The 21,467-nt window shown below is 39.7% G+C and overlaps 2 protein-coding genes across 3 annotated transcripts in view; one reads left to right on the forward strand and one right to left on the reverse strand.

Annotated features, from left to right (window-relative positions):
* Nucleotides 1–21,467, reverse strand: part of itga1 (integrin, alpha 1) — a 70,796-nt gene that overhangs the window by 17,546 nt on the left and 31,783 nt on the right. Inside the window, exons 1-5 of one of the 2 annotated variants that reach the window (XM_040000399.1) lie at nt 17,086–17,697; nt 9,908–10,017; nt 5,452–5,540; nt 1,961–2,072; nt 69–196 (exon numbers count right to left, since the gene is read on the reverse strand). In XM_040000399.1, coding sequence (XP_039856333.1) covers nt 69–196; nt 1,961–2,072; nt 5,452–5,540; nt 9,908–10,017; nt 17,086–17,132 — 486 coding nt within the window. In that variant the 5' untranslated portion in view covers nt 17,133–17,697. Of the gene's footprint in view, nt 1–68; nt 197–1,960; nt 2,073–5,451; nt 5,541–9,907; nt 10,018–17,085; nt 17,698–21,467 lie in introns of those variants that run through there. The other variant, XM_040000398.1, reaches the window with a different exon arrangement.
* On the forward strand, nt 13,130–14,730 carry LOC120714269 (polyamine-modulated factor 1-binding protein 1). Its single transcript, XM_040000402.1, has one exon. The coding sequence runs from the start codon at nt 13,341–13,343 to the stop codon at nt 14,631–14,633; it is 1,293 nt and encodes a 430-aa protein (XP_039856336.1). The 5' UTR covers nt 13,130–13,340; the 3' UTR covers nt 14,634–14,730.

Genomic DNA, 21,467 nt, shown 5'->3' on the forward strand with positions numbered 1-21,467 from the left:
TTTTAAAAGTACTGTATATGCAAAGAAAATTGGCTTTTTTAGTTTGTTCTTTAAATAGTGCAACTGACTTGTGTCTGTTTAGGTCCGATCTCAAGTCTCCCAATGAACTTATAGAGAAACTCCTGAATACTCGACCAGGGGTAGATACTGTTAGATCCATCCAGCACGATCACAAGGTCCATCTCCTTCCCGCACTCTGGAACAGAGCCAAAAATGACATTTAATTAAAGGGTACGTTTAGTTTTCAGTTTCTCTCTGTAAGCACTAACAGGGGTGCTGAAAGCTGAGACTGGACTTTTTTCTTTTGCTTCTTTTTATTTTTGGCTAGTCTACACAAGCATATTTGATTTGGTGATTTTTCTCCTAAGTAAGACATCAGGTTATGTAACATGTTCAGTCTGTTTCCTGTTTACTTGCGCCCACGGTAAACACACAAGCCCCAAATCAAAATGTAATAACGTAGATCAGTGTGTGTGTGTGTGTGTGTGTGTGTGTGTGTGTGTGTGTGTGTGTGTGCGTGTGCGTGTGTGCGTGTGCGTGTGCGTGTGTGTGCGTGCGTGCGTGCGTGCGTTGGTTTGTGTACGTATAAGTTGGGGTCGGGGGTTTATAGAGGGTAGCACAATGGGAGAACAAAATGAATATTTCTGTTACGAAATATGGACTTTTTTGTTTTTTTAAGGCTTCTACTTTTGTTTTACTAGGTTACATTACAAACATTATTATTATACAAGAAGAGAATCTGCTAGCATAATAGGAATAGTGAATACAGGAGAAGAACGTGGAGTGGGATGTTGTAAACGGACTTCATTCATCAAAATGTGAAGTTATACTGATCGTGTTGGAGAACCATGTTATTGTTGCCCATTCGAAATGGCTGCTGCACCTACCATACACGCCTAGTTTTTTTACTGACCTAAACCAAGCATAAGACATTATTATGTCATAAACAAACCTATGCATCCAGACCAAGAGTGGAAATCTGTGTGAAAATGTGTCCATAAAATCAAAAGTATGATTTTTCTCTTTAGTAAAATTTGGGTGAAGAATCATTAGGTGACTATTGTGTAATTTTGAATAACTTGTAACGAAACAGTAGGAGGAGTGAACTGTGGAGGGACAAATGGACCCATCGCCATCGCATGTCTTTCAGCTCAGTGAACTAGAAATGAGTTTTACTTCAAAAGGTGACAGACCTGTGTAGTCAATTTACTGCTGTGCATTGGTGGGTGGTAAATGCTGACAACAATTACAATTGCCATTATGTATGTAGCAGATAACACAAATAAAAAGGTACAAAAAAGTCATCCTGGTTTTATCATTTACCTGTGGAGGAACTAGAGTTGACGAGTTGTGAAATCTGTTGTAAATATTCATTTTAAACCTTCAAACTGTAGAAACCTAACAACTATGATTATATTAATTATAACAATTACTTGAGGCAAGACGTCTGTGTAGGAACAATGTAGGAATTGTATTTCTAAAGTCTTTTTTTTTTCATTCAAAACTTTTTTTTTTACCTTCATTCATTATTTAGAGGATTAAATGAGTATGAGAAGTATACAATAAGTCTGTGTATGTGATTATTAGTGGTAAAGTAACAGTGATTCAGAAAACCTGAGGGAATGAAAGAGAAAATGACTGTACGCTGTTTACTCTAGGGTTCTTTCAAAGCTGTTTCCATCCAGGGAAACGCCATGCAAGCCCAGTAAACTGTCTCCTAACTTGGGCATACAATGCAGCAGATGGGCTGGGCTGGACATGAGAGGGATGGGGGGGGGGGTCGTCACAGACAAGTTTACATTAAGAAGAATGCTCTAATCGCTATGTTCGCTGAGGGAGTGTGAGTTTAAAGTCAGGGTCCTGGGTGGTACTAGTGTGACGAGGAGATTGCTATCTCTCAACCCAGACAGACAACTTGTACAGACAGCGTCCTGTCTTGAGCAGATTTTCTGTACTGTACCTTGATATTTTGTAAAAGAGTTGAGGATCTGGAAGGAAGAGCTGACATTCGTACAAACTCCTGAGATGAAATGCTGCGGGCCGCACTTGTAGCCATACTGAGGACCACACGCCTGTGGAAACAGGACACACATGCATACAAACAAACAGAGACTCAAAGGCTGTGACTAGTTAGTTTTCCACTATTATGAGGTCATGGATGAGAGGAGAGCTACTGAAGACAGAAACAAAGAGGAAAGAACGACTCAAACTGAGGATGACATCAAGAGACTATTAAAACCCACAAGAGGTTGATTCAGACTGTTTCTCTTAAGAAAAGGAGAAAAGGAGACAGAACAGAGGAAAACTGCTAAAGGGAGCAGGCCTTTACTTAGAGGGAGGGGTTAAAGTGGATAGAAACAGTCTGGAATGGCACCTTTAATTTACAAGTAATTAAATCTGTTAAGTAACTGACTACATATTATTTTTGCTTCCAGATGATACCCCACGTACAGTGGGGCAAAAAAGTATTTAGTCAGCCACCGATTGTGCAAGTTCCCCCACCTAAAATGATGACAGAGGTCAGTAATTTGCACCAGAGGTACACTTCAACTGTGAGAGACAGAATGTGAAAAAAAAAAATCCATGAATCCACATGGTAGGATTTGTAAAGAATTTATTCAGTAAATCAGGGTGGAAAATAAGTATTTGGTCAATAACAAAAATACAACTCAGTACTTTGTAACATAACCTTTGTTGGCAATAACAGAGGTCAAACGTTTACTATAGGTCTTTACCAGGTTTGCACACACAGTAGCTGGTATTTTGGCCCATTCCTCCATGCAGATCTTCTCGAGAGCAGTGATGTTTTGGGGCTGTCGCCGAGCAACACGGACTTTCAACTCCCGCCACAGATTTTCTATGGGGTTGAGGTCTGGAGACTGGCTAGGCCACTCCAGGACTTTCAAATGCTTCTTACGGAGCCACTCCTTTGTTGCCCGGGCGGTGTGTTTTGGATCATTGTCATGTTGGAAGACCCAGCCTCGTTTCATCTTCAAAGTTCTCACTGATGGAAGGAGGTTTTGGCTCAAAATCTCACGATACATGGCCTCATTCATTCTGTCCTTAACACGGATCAGTCGTCCTGTCCCCTTGGCAGAAAAACAGCCCCATAGCATGATGTTTCCACCCCCATGCTTCACAGTAGGTATGGTGTTCTTGGGATGCAACTCAGTATTCTTCTTCCTCCAAACACGACGAGTTGAGTTTATACCAAAAAGTTCTACTTTGGTTTCATCTGACCACATGACATTCTCCCAATCCTCTGCTGTATCATCCATGTGCTCTCTGGCAAACTTCAGACGGGCCTGGACATGCACTGGCTTCAGCAGCGGAACACGTCTGGCACTGCGGGATTTGATTCCCTGCCGTTGTAGTGTGTTACTGATGGTGACCTTTGTTACTTTGGTCCCAGCTCTCTGCAGGTCATTCACCAGGTCCCCCCGTGTGGTTCTGGGATCTTTGCTCACCGTTCTCATGATCATTTTGACCCCACGGGATGAGATCTTGCGTGGAGCCCCAGATCGAGGGAGATTATCAGTGGTCTTGTATGTCTTCCATTTTCTGATGATTGCTCCCACAGTTGATTTTTTCACACCAAGCTGCTTGCCTATTGTAGATTCACTCTTCCCAGTCTGGTGCAGGTCTACAATACTTTTCCTGGTGTCCTTCGAAAGCTCTTTGGTCTTGGCCATGGCGGAGTTTGGAGTCTGACTGTTTGAGGCTGTGGACAGGTGTCTTTTATACAGATGATGAGTTCAAACAGGTGCCATTCATACAGGTAACGAGTGGGGGACAGAAAAGCTTCTTACAGAAGACGTTACAGGTCTGTGAGAGCCAGAGATTTTCCTTGTTTGAGGTGACCAAATACTTATTTTCCATCCTAATTTACGAATAAATTCTTTACAAATCCTACCATGTGAATTCATAGATTTTTTTTTCACATTCTGTCTCTCACAGTTGAAGTGTACCTCTGGTGCAAATTACTGACCTCTGTCATCATTTTAAGTGGGGGAACTTGCACAATCGGTGGCTGACTAAATACTTTTTTGCCCCACTGTACATCATCCACACATTTCCTTCTCATTCATAGAGAACAACAACTTCTCCAAAGAAAGCCTTATTGGCTACATCATTTACAAACTCGTGTCCTGGTGGATTAAATGAAGAACACTCGTTATCTTGTTTTTTAGAATTAATAAATGGGGCTGCATAGACTTATTCAGCCTGTATTTTTCATGTATTGATTATAAGATGTTTAGATTATTGATTTATGTGCTTCTATGTAATGTTTTCGTGGTCAATTAATATTTAGATACAGATTTGAGTTGTGTATTATGTGATATAGTTTGTTAATTTTTTGTCTTTCAATGTGTTTCTGATAGCGTTAATGGTGTGTGATCTATGTATGTGCTTGGAGCAGGCCGTCACTTTTGTATGTTGATGAATTGCTGATCGTTGCTACCTGTGCTCATTATAGCTGTGACTACATGTGTATTAGAAACTCTGAGAAAAGCCATGTGCTGAAACGCTTCTGGGTTTTTTTTTCTTGATGCTGTGATAATAAAGATTTTATACAAGTAGTTGTGAGTACTGAAGTTCTTATTCAAAGACAATGCTAGTAATCCCAGAAACAAAGGCCTGCTTAGCATTAAAGTATCTCATTATTGCTAAAATGCTAACATTTGCTAATTAGCAAAACTGATAGAAAACCTGAGGCTAAAAAAACATATTAGTTGGAGCAGTATACTTATTAGGATTCATCCTTTGGGGACCATTCAGGTTTGCAGAAAATTCCATAACAATGCATGTAATAGTTCAGGAAAATCAGTGCACCACTGTGATGGCTCAACAGGCAGGCATAATGAGTGGCACGGCTATAAATTAGTATTGTAAATGTTCAGTAAATGACTAAACACACATGCAGTCCAGCTGGTGATTAGATTGTGTTGAAATGTGTTACTAAACTCATTATTTGCTCATTATCATGTCATATGTTTCCTCTGGTAGCCTGATTTATACCAAATGTTTTGGGTGTTCCACCTTATAAATACAGACATGGTGTTGACATGTTGTGTAAATCACATTAAGGGTTTAAACTGCAGCTCCACCTCACATTTCTACATTAGATTTTCATACACGAACCATTCAAGAAGTTGCAAAAACATGCATTTACTGGCGCTGTAGTTTTGACACATTGGTGATCCTCAGGTTTAAATAAAGTTTTACTACAGTTCTTAAGCACAACCCTACATGTTTAAACACTTCAACATTACCACAATTGATTCACAGCATCCTGTTACGTTCCCAGGACACAGAGCCTGACTTTTCCATGGAGGCCAAAGATTTAGTGAGTGTTCTGTAAATTCGCTGCTGAGTAGTCTTGCAGCAAATATGCAAAGATCAGTCCTTCTTCTTCTTGTCTATAGAAAATGTAGAGGACTTCCTGCTTACCAGAAATCCTCCTTTGGGATTCGTTACCAGTGTGCTTCCCATGGTCATGTTTTCCTTCACTTCACGCAAGTTGGGAATGGTTGTGTTTTCTAAAAAAAAAAAGAAGAAGAAGAAAAAACTAGATGAATAACAGAGTGAGACAAACAGAGAGCAGCACAGCTGGGTAAATTTCTCGTTTTCATTTTCCCACAAGAAAAGTGCTGCCTATCCCAAAGAATGACATGAGACTAAATATACTCTGCTATATTACTTTACCATGTGGCCCCTCTGTGTGTAGCTTATGGCTATTAACTAAGAATATGGAGCACAACACAAATATTTTGTTGGTAAACAGCCTGTTTGTTGTGAAGGGGAAAGAATTAGGGGAATCATTAAACCAACCCAACATGTGTCTAAAATTAGCAGCTTGGGAATGTTTTGGATAGGAATTAGTTTTTCCTTCTGCAAATCTGTGAAACATGCCTTTTCAATTTTGAATGTTGCTCCCTGAGAAGTGATTTTGATGTGAAACAATTTCTGATTGCATGTGCAACAGATCTGTTAGCAGTTAGTGCGTTAAATTTTTACCCTATACGTCCTTTCCGGGTGGGTTTTTTCCCTCTATTTCCTTCCCACACTCACTAAAGTATACTAATAAAGGCAGCACAATCGGGCTCCCTGCTGACCTCAGGATGAAAAAAATCCTTGTCTTTCATAAACAAACTTTTTAAAACAACATTAAACTGTGATGTGGGTCTGAATTGATTTGGAAAATGACCCATCCTTATTTCTTAACTCCAATGACACAGTTCAGGACCCTGCAGCTCATGATGCCCACGTGGGACTGGAACGAGCGACAGACACCGAAATACAAGCTTTTTCCTCAGTAATGCTTGATAACAATCAGAACAAATTGGACCTATCAGAGCGCTGCTCCTGCTCTGGTGCTCTGCCTGTGATTTTCTAGATTGTGGATCTAAACTGCAGTGAGTTTTCACAACACTGAAAAACAGTAAACTAATTATTACTATGGCAAATCAGCTTCATAATCAGTCTTTGTTTTAAATCCATTTCCCAATTTCCTAGAATACTCAAACATTTCACATTAGTAGTTTTCAGTCACGGCTGATTGATTTAGTCAAAAGCAGGGCTGGTATTTTGTTTACTGAACACAAGTGAACTCACTTATACACCTCAGAATTGGTTCATGCAGTTTATCTACAACATTTTTATCAGTGCAGTGGCTGCTGCGACCGATTGAAGTGTGTCTGCTGCCGCAGCCCTGCATGCCCACTTCTGATCAGATTGTTTTCAGTGGAAATCCTGGTGACAGACGTACCAAGATGAGGTGCTCCAACCTGTATTTGTGGCACTCTTGCAGCAGTACTCCACACTGCGGCTGTTTCAGGGCGACAATGCCCACCCCCACACTGCTAGAGCAGTGCAGGCCTTTCTGGATAAGAAGCACATCCGGACACTTCCTTAGCCAGCATTTAGTCCTGATATGTCTCCTATTGAACAAACCTGGCACATGCTGAGTCAACGTGTTCATCAGAGACAGCCACAGCCACTGACCACTGCACAGCTGCAGGAAGGGAGAGCAATTCCTCAACAACAGATCCGGACACTTGTATTGTCCGTTCTCAGATGGGTGACTGCTTGTATCATTTCAAATGTCTTCTGCGTGCATATATATCATGGATAGATAGATAGATAGATAGATAGATAGATAGATAGATAGATAGATAGATAGATAGATAGATAGATAGATAGATAGATAGATAGATAGATCTAGTAAGACAAAATCTATTTGAAAACCCAAACTTATGTTTTGTTTTTGGATGAGTATATGTGAGAGAAGGCAGACTGACTTTACAATTATACAACTGACGCATCATGTTTGTCATTTGGTTTCAATTTTCTAAACAGAATGCAAAAATACAGCCAAGGTGTTTAGTAACCAACCCCTCCAAAATTGTGGGTACTGTTCTTCCTCATCAGTATTTCATAATGGCCATGGCATAACCGCCTCCCAGTTTTACTGGTCAGACTGAAGAGTCATTAAAAATTACAACACAACAGCCACTAACTTTGCTCATTATGGTTTGGCTTCACTCGTCTGTGCTGGGAAAATGTAAATCCATTATGGAGGCAGATGTGGCAATGAGAGACTGTGAGGAGTCGTCAGTGGGCATAGACTGAAATGATGAAGAGTGACAGATGACTGACAAGCCCTTTACTTATTTAAAACATTTACATGAACACATCCTGCTGAACTGCGCAAGGTTTTTCTACTGTTATAGAAATATCCAAGAATACTTTATATATCCATCAACTGATCCTAAAGAAACAAACAGGTCATGCATTTGCTTATCGTGTCTAGTTTCTTTTAAAAAAGTAAAATAAACCAGCACTGTTGTCATCATTTAAACGTCTCCTAGTTTGTTGCTGACTTGTCTGGCTCCAGATTCCCATTGGATGCTTTCCAGACAAAACTTCGGTCTGGGAGATTCAAGCTTTTTTTTTCTAAATCCCCCAAGATAAAGCAACTACAGCACTCTCCACTTCAGAGAAGGGAATTCCAACTGATCAGCACTTAAAACCAATAATTTACCAACAGCAGCCAAGCTGTTACCGTGCTTACTTAGAAATTTTAAGGTGTCCAAGGCAACTGTGCTAAAGCGGTGATGTATCAGTCTCTAAAAGTTGCAGATCTGCTGCACACACAAGCTCTCGGTTATTGCGTACACACACAGGCAGGCACCAATAGAGGCTTTGCAGACTACTGACCGGCAGCTAAGTTGTGTTTATCTGTTTAATTTAGATAAATTGGAAGGCTGAAACATTAAAACCTTGTTTATTTGCTGTCTTCCTGTTCCGATGGTTCCAGCTTCCTCCCCAGAAGACCCAGTCAGATATAAAAGTTAACTTACACACACATCAGACGCACACGCCCTGAAGCACTTGGATTTAGAGTATTTGTGCAGACAGTTAATTGAGACCTTCTCCCATGCACACCGGCAATTAAAATCCCCCTCATGCACATGTTCATGCACATATATAAACCAATCGGCCACTGAAAGATGAAGCGAATAACATGGATTATCTGTTACAATGACAACAGATATAATATGCAGCAACTGAATGATTGATCCCCGTGTTATTATTGCTTCCTTTTATCGAGTGACAAAGTGTATCTAGAGAAGAGGTTGTGGTGGGTGGTTGGGTCAAACACACAGCTTTCACACAGGAGACTGTGATTCACTAATTAGATATCCATGTTTACTTATTACTTTAGAGTTAATTGATTGAGTTTTTACTTCTTTGAGGTCAGGCTTAGACACCTTCTCAAATCCAGGAATAACTGTTTAACTTTTTCACAACATTAATATCAGTATAATTAATCATGGTAAAAGGTCCTGAAGCAGTGACGCTCCTGGGGCAACATTAAAATGTAAGGTTGTGGTAACAATGATATCAGATTGCGTGTGTTAGACGCAGGAATAACTGTGAGTGCTTTACTTTCTTGCCAGGATTTCACTATGGTCATGGCATAAGCACATCTTAATTTTATGCTGAAGTTAATGGCAGAGGAGGTTTGGAACGGTGCAGTTACAGAGTCAGCAGAGCGTTGGCAATTTTGATCTGTTAGGAAAAGGTGTCAGCATTGTTTTTTTTATCCTTTAGCCTTCATTTATCCGATAGTGTTGGAGGAAGGATGCTGTGCATTCCTCTGCGTGAATAGGAAAGTATTAACACAACAGTAGAGAAGGTAAAACATAACAGCCAAAATGTAAGGCCGTCCTTGCAAAACATTGTTTTCTACTTCATCACATGCATGACAAATTAGTCTTGTACACCGTCTGAGTTCAGAAGCATTACGACTACATGATCAGTTGTAAACCTGTGATCAGTATGTCATAGCACTGAGCGTATTACTGATGATAATGGTGGAAGGTAGGCCACAAATATGCTCTCAAATGTGCTATTTGGGAGTCAATCAACAGAACTTCTTACTCCATGATAATAATCAGTAATATGATCACATGATTGTCATAATCTATCAGGAAATAAGTGGCCTTTTGCATGTCTAACAAGGTGATTTTTAATTTTGTGCACGCAAAATGTATCAACAATGAGAATCTTTTGTTATTAACTTCACTAAACAGTTTGAATTTGTTATTTTTCAGTACATTAGGAGCAAGAATTTGGTACAATTATAAGTAGTGCGCATGAAGGTCATCGCTGTGAAAAAGGAAAAGTGCCCATAAAACAACAAATGTGACACTGACCACTGAGTGATCACTGTGTGTAAGTTTGATTAAAATCTGGCCAATACTGCAGGAGGAGCTGCATTTCTTGTGAACTGTAGCTGGACAGAGGGACAGGTGGTTGTCTTGGCATTGCATGAACTCATAGCCCCCTTCAGCCAGATCAGATAAAACTGTACACATGTGCACACAAATCGTTTTCTTACTGGGCAGCTCCAGTTTGATGCAGTTGTTGTTATCTCTCCCCACGGGACATTTGTAGACGTCTCCGGTTCTTTTACTCGGCTGTCCTGACAGCGGAGATCCAATCAGAACCCTGAAAAAAATAAGGACGAGTCAGGAATGGTTACATGGAAAGCCATCCAACATCCACACTACTTGCTTTACAATTGTGATAACAACCGCAATTCAGATGTTATTGCAGCGATTAGAAGCAGTGACTCTGAGATCCACTTCTGAGGTCCACAGCTATTTAGACATGGTTTAATTATACTTGTATAGCAATTGAACGTAAACCATGGTTCACACTGCCTAGTAAAGATGTTATAGTTTATTGTGATTGGCTTGTGAGTTTGTGGCTGCAGTTTTATTATATAATCACTCTGACACAATAACAAAGAAATAGCTGGAAATAAAAAACAACAGTTAATCTCATTTAGCTCTCACCAACACCACATAGTAATGGAAGATAACTCCCAGCTGCTTTTATAGCACTTCAGTGTTACGTTTAATGTGCTGGACAAGTTCAATATGTGTCTTGTGTGGGTTTTATTACACTGTGTCTCTCCATCAGTGCATTGATGCTAAAAAAAAAAAGTTTGGTCATCTGCCTTCCTCTAAACGCTCAAGCTTATTTCCTGACTCTAATGGACCCTGTGTCATTTGAAGCAAGACGCAGAGAGGAACAACAACACACTCGACACACTTTCTGCTGCCAGCTGCCTGTGAGAAACATTGTAATTATTTACAGCATTGAACGAGCACTCTTTTCACTCAGAAATGAAAAAATAAACACTTCATAATTACTTCATTAATGATAAGTTAAGTGTTCTTCCTGCTCGTGTCACTGCAAAAAAGAGCAGCTTTAACAAGGGAATGATTGACAACCACTTAAATATTTCAACAGCGGTTCAAAGCACTGGTATGCAACTTTGTCCAAATATTCATGCTGCACACAGGATGAATGACTTTCCCGATCCAATGGATTTTCAAAACTGTTCTTAACATGAAAACCAGGCTTGTACAGGCTTTATTACATAAAGTTAAGTTTTAAAGGCACAGCCGTGTGAATAACTGTATGTAAAATGTGTGCTGGTGTCATCAACTCTAGATGACTCAGAACTTTCTCCAACAGGGTGTATTTGAAGTCGAACCATGGTCTTTTTCCCCCAACAGTAACCGAGTCATTTTGGCTCACAGACGTAACCAAAGTAGAAAAGTGAAAATAAGCAGCTGCGAGAGGGAAAATTGAAACGGTGTCCAGATTCCACCGTTTAGCTGAACGGCAATGAAATGGGTCGTTTTCAGATTGAATGAACAAACATTGATCCTATCATACTATTTGCTTGTTGGGATTTGCATCTACTTCAAAATCAGCTCAACAGCTATGTTTTTGTGACAAGGAAAAGAAAACACCTGTTATTAAAATTCTCATTGGTTTGTTGTCAGTATGATAAAAGGGTAAAAATGGCAGTATGGTAACAGGTTGCACAGTAAATGTGAACATGTTAGGATGCTGAATATAGAATTAAACAACTGAAAATGAAGCTGCTAGCTCGGCTTACAACTCTGAATCCTGGTTTATTTGATAATTACTCTTTTTCACTAAGTATTTTTTCCCGAAAGAAAAAGATCAGGGATGCAAGTGGCAGGAAATGAGCTTCATCCAAAGCATGTCTGGGATCTGCTTTGGAGATAGAGCAACAAGCTCAAAGAGCTGCTAAACCTCCACAACAAAATGAGAAAGCTGTGGCAGTTTTGACATCTAATTAGGCTGGCACCTGGAAATCTTGTAGGTGAGATGTTTGGGACGTGTCCCATCAGGAGGAGACTGCTGGAAAACACAGAGCAAGCGAGGAAAATTATGTCTCTCAGCTGGGAGCGCCCCCAGGTAAGCTGGAGGACATCACTAGGGAGAGGGATATCCGGGCACCTCTGTTACCTTCTGCCCCCACAAACCATAATTCATCATTGGATGAATATTATATGGATATTTTTCAGCAAAAAATAGGTTACAAGTTCTTAAACCTTAAAACTCTTTAAATGTTGAATTTCTACAATAATAACAAATCATTTTCACATGATTTAAAAAATGAAAACATTGCACTTTTCTGAAACCTTTCCCAGCAATGTTGTGGAGAGCAGACAAATCTTGGGGTTAGCCAAGGTTACAAGAGGCTCCAGCGAAAAGCTGAACCGCCTGTGCCACATGTAACAGCTTTTCTCTCCCCACCCTCGCTGACGGTTAAGGCATCTGTAACTAATCAGTCACCTCCCACTTATAGCAACCTGCGTGTTACATCACCATGTGATTGCTATATTTTCTCATTAAAATATTTTCCCAAGCGTAACACTGAGAGCTACAGGTCGTCTCTAATTTTTCCCCACTAAACCTCTGTAAATCATTCAGCCTCTGTCATGTCCTCCCTCCGCTCGCAGCGTGCTTTGCCCTCATCACTAGTGTGAAACAGAACAAAATCAAGCTTTTTGGATGATATGTAGCACACATGTTTGACTGCACTGAGGAGTTTCAGTTGCAAATGGCTCCACTGATTAGCAGTAAGTGAATTACTACAAGTGATCTCATATGATCTCGAAAAGTTAATTAGTACAAAGCGCCATCAGGTATAGCCATGCAGGAAAGGATCAGCGATTATAGTGCAGCAGGTCTGACTTTAGAGTAACTAAAGGAGTTTGCAGAAAGCAGAAGAGATAAAAGATTTTAAAAACATGTTTCCATGTTTATTTTAGCAAGAAGCCACGGATGCTTGGTTTCATTGTATTAACAGGCTGGGTATGTGAATACTCTGGCGGGCAGTTTAAGGTTAACAGCTAGTAGTAAAAACAAGGACCTTCATTACAGCCGCAGCTGGTGTGCTCGCCTCAGCTTAATTTTACAAGCGAATCAGTGTTTTTTTCCTTTTTTTATTATTTTCTGGAGTAGAATTTAACCGAATGAACACTTGTCTTGATACATGTGCACATTTTTGGCTAGAATTCTCTTAAACAAAAATATTCATTGGGAAAAAAAGACACATTTAAAAAATGTATTATACCTCTATTACTTAGAAAAAAAAACTGGGTTTTTTCTGTTGTCTGTTACATAACATCAGGGATGCTCGTGGCAATTCATTTCTTAATCAGCTAAACAGGTCAGTTAAGAAACAGTCAAATATTAAGTTAAATTTGAAAACGGTTTAAAAAAAAATATCCCCATTCCAAAATGTCACATGACAATCTCATTGGCTCACGGAGTTATGATGTCACTACATTCTGATCCTTTGAAGTTTGACCTTAAATAGGGGTGAGAAACAGCAATTGGTAGTTCGTGTCTTCGCAGCATTTGTGTTTGCAGCTTTCACACGTTCACCACAGAAACTTTTGGAAACCTTTTCAGAGTTGTCGTGTACAACCTTCAACATGTATCCAACAAGACACCAACCAAGGCAAAAAGATTACGCCGCTTCTCCTTCCTGTCGTGGCCGGCCAAATGACCTCTTAGCCGTCCAAAGGGCATTACATGACAGTAGGAAGGAAAACTACCACCTCCAGAATAAAATTCAACAGATTGAAGACGAGAAACTTCAACTGGAGGAGAAGTGTAGACAGATGGAAGCGCAAAATAAGAACCTTGAAGAAAGACAACAACGCCAGCCCGACATAACAATTATTAATGAGGGCTGGGGAATCAAGTTTGGACAAGCCCGAGACCAGATTGTCTTACTAATTAAGGAAAACAAGCAAAAGAGCGCGGAACTAAAGGAGATGTCCAACCAGCTTAAAGACAGCAAAGCTACTGTTGAGAAGACAGAATGGGATCTCCAATATATGGACCAAAGGAATCGGCTGCTCCAAAAAAACTTCGATGAAGCTGTGAAAAAAAATAAAGAAATCCTCCAACAGAAGGAAGAACAGGAGAAAAAGCAAAGAGACATGGAGCACAAACTCAAAGTCACGGAGGAAAAATACAGAATGCTGAAAGAGAAGGTGGATGATACTCTGCGCCAAAATAAAGACCTTCTTCAAGAGAAAGAAAGATTGAAAGAAGAGAAGTGTATTGTCGAAGACTTTGAGGGTAAAAACCTAAAACTGCAACAGTTTTGTAGTGAACTGAAGGACAAAACAAGTCAACTAGAAAGGGAAAAAGAAAAACTGGACAAACAATGCTCACACATGCAGAAAAGGATGGATCAAATGGCAAGAAACAACTCTGAGCTCACTAAGGGGATATTGTTGGAATACAACAACTTGAAGCGCAAACACACTGAAATGCAGGCGCAAAAGCAAGAACAAGACAACATACATGACGACCTGCAGCGTACGTTCCAAGATATCCACAGAAGAAATGAGGAGCTACAAGACATGTACAAAGAAGTACAACAGAGAAACGCAGACATGCACAAGGACAAACTAATGCAGGAGGAAACATCCAAAGAGCTCAGGGAAAAGCTTGAAGAAAAACGAGCAACACTGGAAGAGGTGGAGAAAACATGCAAGAAGCTTGAGAAACAAAACAAAGAAACCATCGATGAGTTGAGAACCCTCATCCTGGAAAAAAAAGCTCTTGTAGAAAAGTGCATGAAAAAGAAGAACAAACGCTTCCGCTGGCCCTGGACGAGAGACTCTACTGCTTCCTCACCTGGTGTAGCCTCGTCTTGCTCCACCTCTGTTCACCTCCCCAACCAGTCCCGGCAGTTGACTGTCCCCTCATGAGCCTGGTTCTGCCGGAGGTTTCTGCCCGTTTTAAGGCAGTTTTTCCTCCCCACTGCGCCTAGTGCGTGCTCAGAGGGGATTGTTGGGGTTTTCTCTCCTCTACCTTGTTTCATTATTTACTTGTTAACGTTTTGTTCTTACTTCATTTTACCTTGTTTCATTATTTACTTGTTAACGTTTTGTTCTTACTTCATTTTACCTTGTTTCATTATTTACTTGTTAACGTTTTGTTCTTACTTCATTTTACCTTGTTTCATTATTTACTTGTTAACGTTTTGTTCTTACTTCATTTTACCTTGTTTCATTATTTACTTGTTAACGTTTTGTTCTTACTTCATTTTACCTTGTTTCGTTATTTACTTGTTTGACTTTTTCTTTTTCAACTTATTTATAAAACAATAAACCAATTGAATTTATCCATTGAGTATTTTTCATCTAATCTTTTCATCTATAACTTTTTCAAACATTCATATCTGTCGTTTATCTTCTTCTTGAAACCTCATAAATGGTGAAGGAAAAATCCTGGAACATGGTTCCAGGAAAAAGATCATTTAAAAAGGATAATTTAAATATGATTAATCTGTTTGGAAATCTGCAGGTAAACTGTCTGTCTGAGAAATTGATCAAATTAGAAGAGAGGTCAGCTGGATATTTAGATGTCACTCCTCTTATGCAAATTAATCAAATTCCTAAAGTGTAGTATTGCTGATTTTGAACAAGACCTTGAAGGACAGAAGACACATTTTCCTGGTAAAATGATGGCTGTAAAATTGGTGAAAGGGAGCCGACCAACTGGTCTGCTTCTCCCACCCAGTTTGTCATGGTCCATGGGTCTTTGATCCAAGGTTTTGAGTCTTTGAGTTGAGGATTCATTCTAGTTTTGAATTTTAGGTTCTTTGGATTAGGTTTCTGTCGTGTTAATGTTTTGTTTTCTATTCACAAGGTTGTTTTTAATACATCTTGTTAATTTTCTGATGCTTTGTATAAGTTCTTTATGGTTTACTTTCTAGCCTTGTTTGTGCCTTCAGTTTCTGTTCACTTTAGTGATGTATTTAGTGAGTCTCCCTTTGTGTTTCTGTTCTGGCCCTCCTTCTGTCTCGTCTGTTTGTCTTTATCTTTCAATGTTTCTTCATCTTTGTCTCAATGTCTCACGTTCAGTCTGTCTTCTTGTCTGTTTTCTTTACTTACTTCCTGTCTTTAATTTGAAACGTTCAGTTTCCCTTCGTGTCTTGCGCAGCTTTTCTTCCTGTCCTGGGCCCTCACTGGTTCCCTGATTGTCTTCATTTCCTCTATCCTCATTACCTCTTGTGTATGTACTTTCTCAGTCCTTCTTTGTCATTTGTCGTATTGTCCATGACCATATCTGTGTGCCATGTAGCTCTGATTTCCATGTGCTGTCTGAATAAGTAATCCTAGTGTTTCTTGGATACTTGTATTCCCTGGCTGTTCTGAGAACTTTGCTATTTTAATTTAATTAGCATTAAATACACACCGTATGTTCGACGTTTGTCTTCTGAGTATTGCATTTAGATATGCAACCTCTTAGACACAGTGATCCATAAGACTGTTGGTTAATTAGTCCAACACTCTAATAAGGGAATTTGTGATAAACCAAAACGGTATGAAAACAGTCATCTCACCACCAAAGCTATCAATTTGATGTGAGAAAAGTCTCTTTACGACAAAAGACGTGGGACAAGATATGGCAACTAGATAAGCAGGAATGGATGCAATTTACTGAATGTATTCATACAATGACACTAAGTGTGGTGTGAGGTTACTGCATGAGATGAGCTTTTTTCTTTCTGTTTATTTAACCTTGTGCTGCTGCAGACCTGTACCACATGTAAAGTGTTGCAAAAATGTTCCAGATAAGACGCCTCGTGTGACTTTTAGGTAAAATATTAACACATGAAGTCATCTTTATTTTTACAACAAGGTTCGCGCTGGAACGGTCTTGTCTTTCAGCGAGCATCTGTGTGTAACCCACATAAAATGAGGGTACCACTTTAATGAGTGATAAATATGAGGAGAGATGGACAGCCTGCCCAACCAATCGAAATGCACAGGTCCCAGTATGCTTTGACCAATGGGAAAGCAGCCTGCCGCTGTATGTCTCACCCACCTACACTGTAGTGATGTGCGATACCACTAATTTTCTTTCCGATCCGATACCAAGTAATATTCAGGGTGGTATCGACAATACTGATCCGATACCGATACTTTGTACAAAAACTTGTGTGTTACATGTGAGATGCATGTGTTACATGTGAGATGCATGTGTTACATGTGAGATGCATGTGTTACATGTGAGATGTATGTGTTACATGTGAGATGTATGTGTTACATGTGAGATGCATGTGTTACATGTGAGATGTATGTGCAGGGATCACATACATCCGGCCTCCTGGTGACTTTAGCTCCTAAAAGACGCGCTGCTGATGACACTCACCATTTTCCCTCGCTGTTCTCAAACTGCTGGACAGTGTAGCCGAACATATCTTCCAGCGGTCCAGAGGCTCGCAGGCTCGCAGACGTAACCAAAGTAGAAAAGTGAAAATAAGCAGCTGCGAGAGGTAAAATTGAAACGGTGTCCAGATTCCACCGTTTAGCTGAACAGCAATGAAATGGGTCGTTTTCAGATTGAATGAACAAAGATTGATCCTATCATACTATTTGCTTGTTGGGATTTGCATCTACTTCAAAATCAGCTCAACAGCTATGTTTTTGTGACAAGGAAAAGAAAACACCTGTTATTAAAATTCTCATTGGTTTGTTGTCAGTATGATAAAAGGGTAAAAATGGCAGTATGGTAACAGGTTGCACAGTAAATGTGAACATGTTAGGATGCTGAATATAGAATTAAACAACTGAAAATGAAGCTGCTAGCTCGGCTTACAACTCTGAATCCTGGTTTATTTGATAATTACTCTTTTTCACTAAGTAGTTTTTCCCGAAAGAAAAAGATCAGGGATGCAAGTGGCAGGAAATGAGCTTCATCCAAAGCATGTCTGGGATCTGCTTTGGAGATAGAGCAACAAGCTCAAAGAGCTGCTAAACCTCCACAACAAAATTAGAAAGCTGTGGCAGTTTTGACATCTAATTAGGCTGGCACCTGGAAATCTTGTAGGTGAGATGTTTGGGACGTGTCCCATCAGGAGGAGACTGCTGGAAAACACAGAGCAAGCGAGGAAAATTATGTCTCTCAGCTGGGAGCGCCCCCAGATAAGCTGGAGGACATCGCTAGGGAGAGGGATATCCGGGCACCTCTGTTACCTTCTGCCCCCACAAACCATAATTCATCATTGGATGAATATTATATGGATATTTTTCAGCAAAAAATAGGTTACAAGTTCTTAAACCTTAAAACTCTTTAAATGTTGAATTTCTACAATAATAACAAATCATTTTCACATGATTTAAAAAATGAAAACATTGCACTTTTCTGAAACCTTTCCCAGCAATGTTGTGGAGAGCAGACAAATCTTGGGGTTAGCCAAGGTTACAAGAGGCTCCAGCGAAAAGCTGAACCGCCTGTGCCACATGTAACAGCTTTTCTCTCCCCACCCTCGCTGACGGTTAAGGCATCTGTAACTAATCAGTCACCTCCCACTTATAGCAACCTGCGTGTTACATCACCATGTGATTGCTATATTTTCTCATTAAAATATTTTCCCAAGCGTAACACTGAGAGCTACAGGTCGTCTCTAATTTTTCCCCACTAAACCTCTGTAAATCATTCAGCCTCTGTCATGTCCTCCCTCCGCTCGCAGCGTGCTTTGCCCTCATCACTAGTGTGAAACAGAACAAAATCAAGCTTTTTGGATGATATGTAGCACACATGTTTGACTGCACTGAGGAGTTTCAGTTGCAAATGGCTCCACTGATTAGCAGTAAGTGAATTACTACAAGTGATCTCATATGATCTCGAAAAGTTAATTAGTACAAAGCGCCATCAGGTATAGCCATGCAGGAAAGGATCAGCGATTATAGTGCAACAGGTCTGACTTTAGAGTAACTAAAGGAGTTTGCAGAAAGCAGAAGAGATAAAAGATTTTAAAAACATGTTTCCATGTTTATTTTAGCAAGAAGCCACGGATGCTTGGTTTCATTGTATTAACAGGCTGGGTATGTGAATACTCTGGCGGGCAGTTTAAGGTTAACAGCTAGTAGTAAAAACAAGGACCTTCATTACCAGTGTTGGTCAAGTTACTTGAAAAAAGTAATCAGTAACTAATTACTGATTACTTCCCCCAAAAAGTAATCCCGTTACTCTACTGATTACTTATTTTCAAAAGTCATTAATTACTTAGTTACTTAGTTACTTTTAAAAAACATGATTTACAACCTGAATAGGTGATAAAGCGATAGATCTTTCAGCCCAATTCTACTTTTTCTACATAATCCATCATACAAAATGTAATCAAATGGAAAAGTCTCTTTTTAAAACTTGTTTTATTAGTTTTAATCTTTTAACTTTATGCATCAAGCAAACATTTAATTATATGCAACATTCTCTGACTGGAAGAAATTTGTTTAATATTTAAACCTATTTTCTGCACATTCCAGCACATAAAATAATTGTTTTTTGTGTGTTTACACTCACTTTTTCAAATAGATGCAAGTAAAACACAGCAGAAAATAAATAAAGTCAAAGACTAGCGGCCCTTTTGCTCTATTTTCACCTGTAAAGCAGGAGTTGGGTAGGCGGAGGTTTACCCTGGTGCAGGTGTGCCGCAGCGGTCAGTGGAAGAATCTGCGAGTTTCTCTGTGAGTTTCCCATTACGTCGTAGCGCACTCGGTGCTTGCTTGGAAGTTTAGGGGTTTTTTTTCGCTGTAAAAAGAAGTTTTCTTTCCACGCACAACGGACACAAATGTTATTGTCACTTTTTATGGAATCAAACTCAAAGTAAGGTCAGTACTTCCACGCTTTAAACGCTGCACGCTCATATTCTCTCCCGCACTCGATATATGATCCATTGTTGATCTGCACACAGCTGTTGTCACGAACATCGCACTTGCTTACGTCACTGTCATGAGACATTCTCGCAAAAAAATCACGGTTTTAGTAACGCAGTAACGCAGCGTTCCTACGTGAAAGTAACGGTAATCTAATTACCGTTTTTGCGATAGTAATCCCTTACTTTACTCGTTACTTGAAAAAAGAAATCAGATTACAGTAACGCGTTACTCGTTACTGCCCATCTCTGTTCATTACAGCCGCAGCTGGTGTGCTCGCCTCAGCTTAATTTTACAAGCGAATCAGTGTTTTTTTCCTTTTTTTTAAATTATTTTCTGGAGTAGAATTTAACCGAATGAACACTTGTCTTGATACATGTGCACATTTTTGGCCAGAATTCTCTTAAACAAAAATATTCATTGGGAAAAAAAGACACATTTAAAAAATTTATTATACCTCTATTACTTAGAAAAAAAAACTGGGTTTTTTCTGTTGTCTGTTACATAACATCAGGGATGCTCGTGGCAATTCATTTCTTAATCAGCTAAACAGGTCAGTTAAGAAACAGTCAAATATTAAGTTAAATTTGAAAACGGTTTAAAAAAAAATATCCCCATTCCAAAATGTCACATGACAATCTCATTGGCTCACGGAGTTATGATGTCACTACATTCTGATCCTTTGAAGTTTGACCTTAAATAGGGGTGAGAAACAGCAATTGGTAGTTCGTGTCTTCGCAGCATTTGTGTTTGCAGCTTTCACACGTTCACCACAGAAACTTTTGGAAACCTTTTCAGAGTTGTCGTGTACAACCTTCAACATGTATCCAACAAGACACCAACCAAGGCAAAAAGATTACGCCGCTTCTCCTTCCTGTCGTGGCCGGCCAAATGACCTCTTAGCCGTCCAAAGGGCATTACATGACAGTAGGAAGGAAAACTACCACCTCCAGAATAAAATTCAACAGATTGAAGACGAGAAACTTCAACTGGAGGAGAAGTGTAGACAGATGGAAGCGCAAAATAAGAACCTTGAAGAAAGACAACAACGCCAGCCCGACATAACAATTATTAATGAGGGCTGGGGAATCAAGTTTGGACAAGCCCGAGACCAGATTGTCTTACTAATTAAGGAAAACAAGCAAAAGAGCGCGGAACTAAAGGAGATGTCCAACCAGCTTAAAGACAGCAAAGCTACTGTTGAGAAGACAGAATGGGATCTCCAATATATGGACCAAAGGAATCGGCTGCTCCAAAAAAACTTCGATGAAGCTGTGAAAAAAAATAAAGAAATCCTCCAACAGAAGGAAGAACAGGAGAAAAAGCAAAGAGACATGGAGCACAAACTCAAAGTCACGGAGGAAAAATACAGAATGCTGAAAGAGAAGGTGGATGATACTCTGCGCCAAAATAAAGACCTTCTTCAAGAGAAAGAAAGATTGAAAGAAGAGAAGTGTATTGTCGAAGACTTTGAGGGTAAAAACCTAAAACTGCAACAGTTTTGTAGTGAACTGAAGGACAAAACAAGTCAACTAGAAAGGGAAAAAGAAAAACTGGACAAACAATGCTCACACATGCAGAAAAGGATGGATCAAATGGCAAGAAACAACTCTGAGCTCACTAAGGGGATATTGTTGGAATACAACAACTTGAAGCGCAAACACACTGAAATGCAGGCGCAAAAGCAAGAACAAGACAACATACATGACGACCTGCAGCGTACGCTCCAAGATATCCACAGAAGAAATGAGGAGCTACAAGACATGTACAAAGAAGTACAACAGAGAAACGCAGACATGCACAAGGACAAACTAATGCAGGAGGAAACATCCAAAGAGCTCAAGGAAAAGCTTGAAGAAAAACGAGCAACACTGG

Source organism: Simochromis diagramma, unplaced genomic scaffold, assembly GCF_900408965.1.
Source record: "Simochromis diagramma unplaced genomic scaffold, fSimDia1.1 OVJJ01000596.1, whole genome shotgun sequence".
Lineage (NCBI taxonomy): Eukaryota > Metazoa > Chordata > Actinopteri > Cichliformes > Cichlidae > Simochromis > Simochromis diagramma.

Coding starts and splice junctions, on each gene's coding strand:
- LOC120714269 (XM_040000402.1), top strand. CDS start 13,341: ATGTATCCAACAAGACACCAACCAAGGCAAAAAGATTACGCCGCTTCT.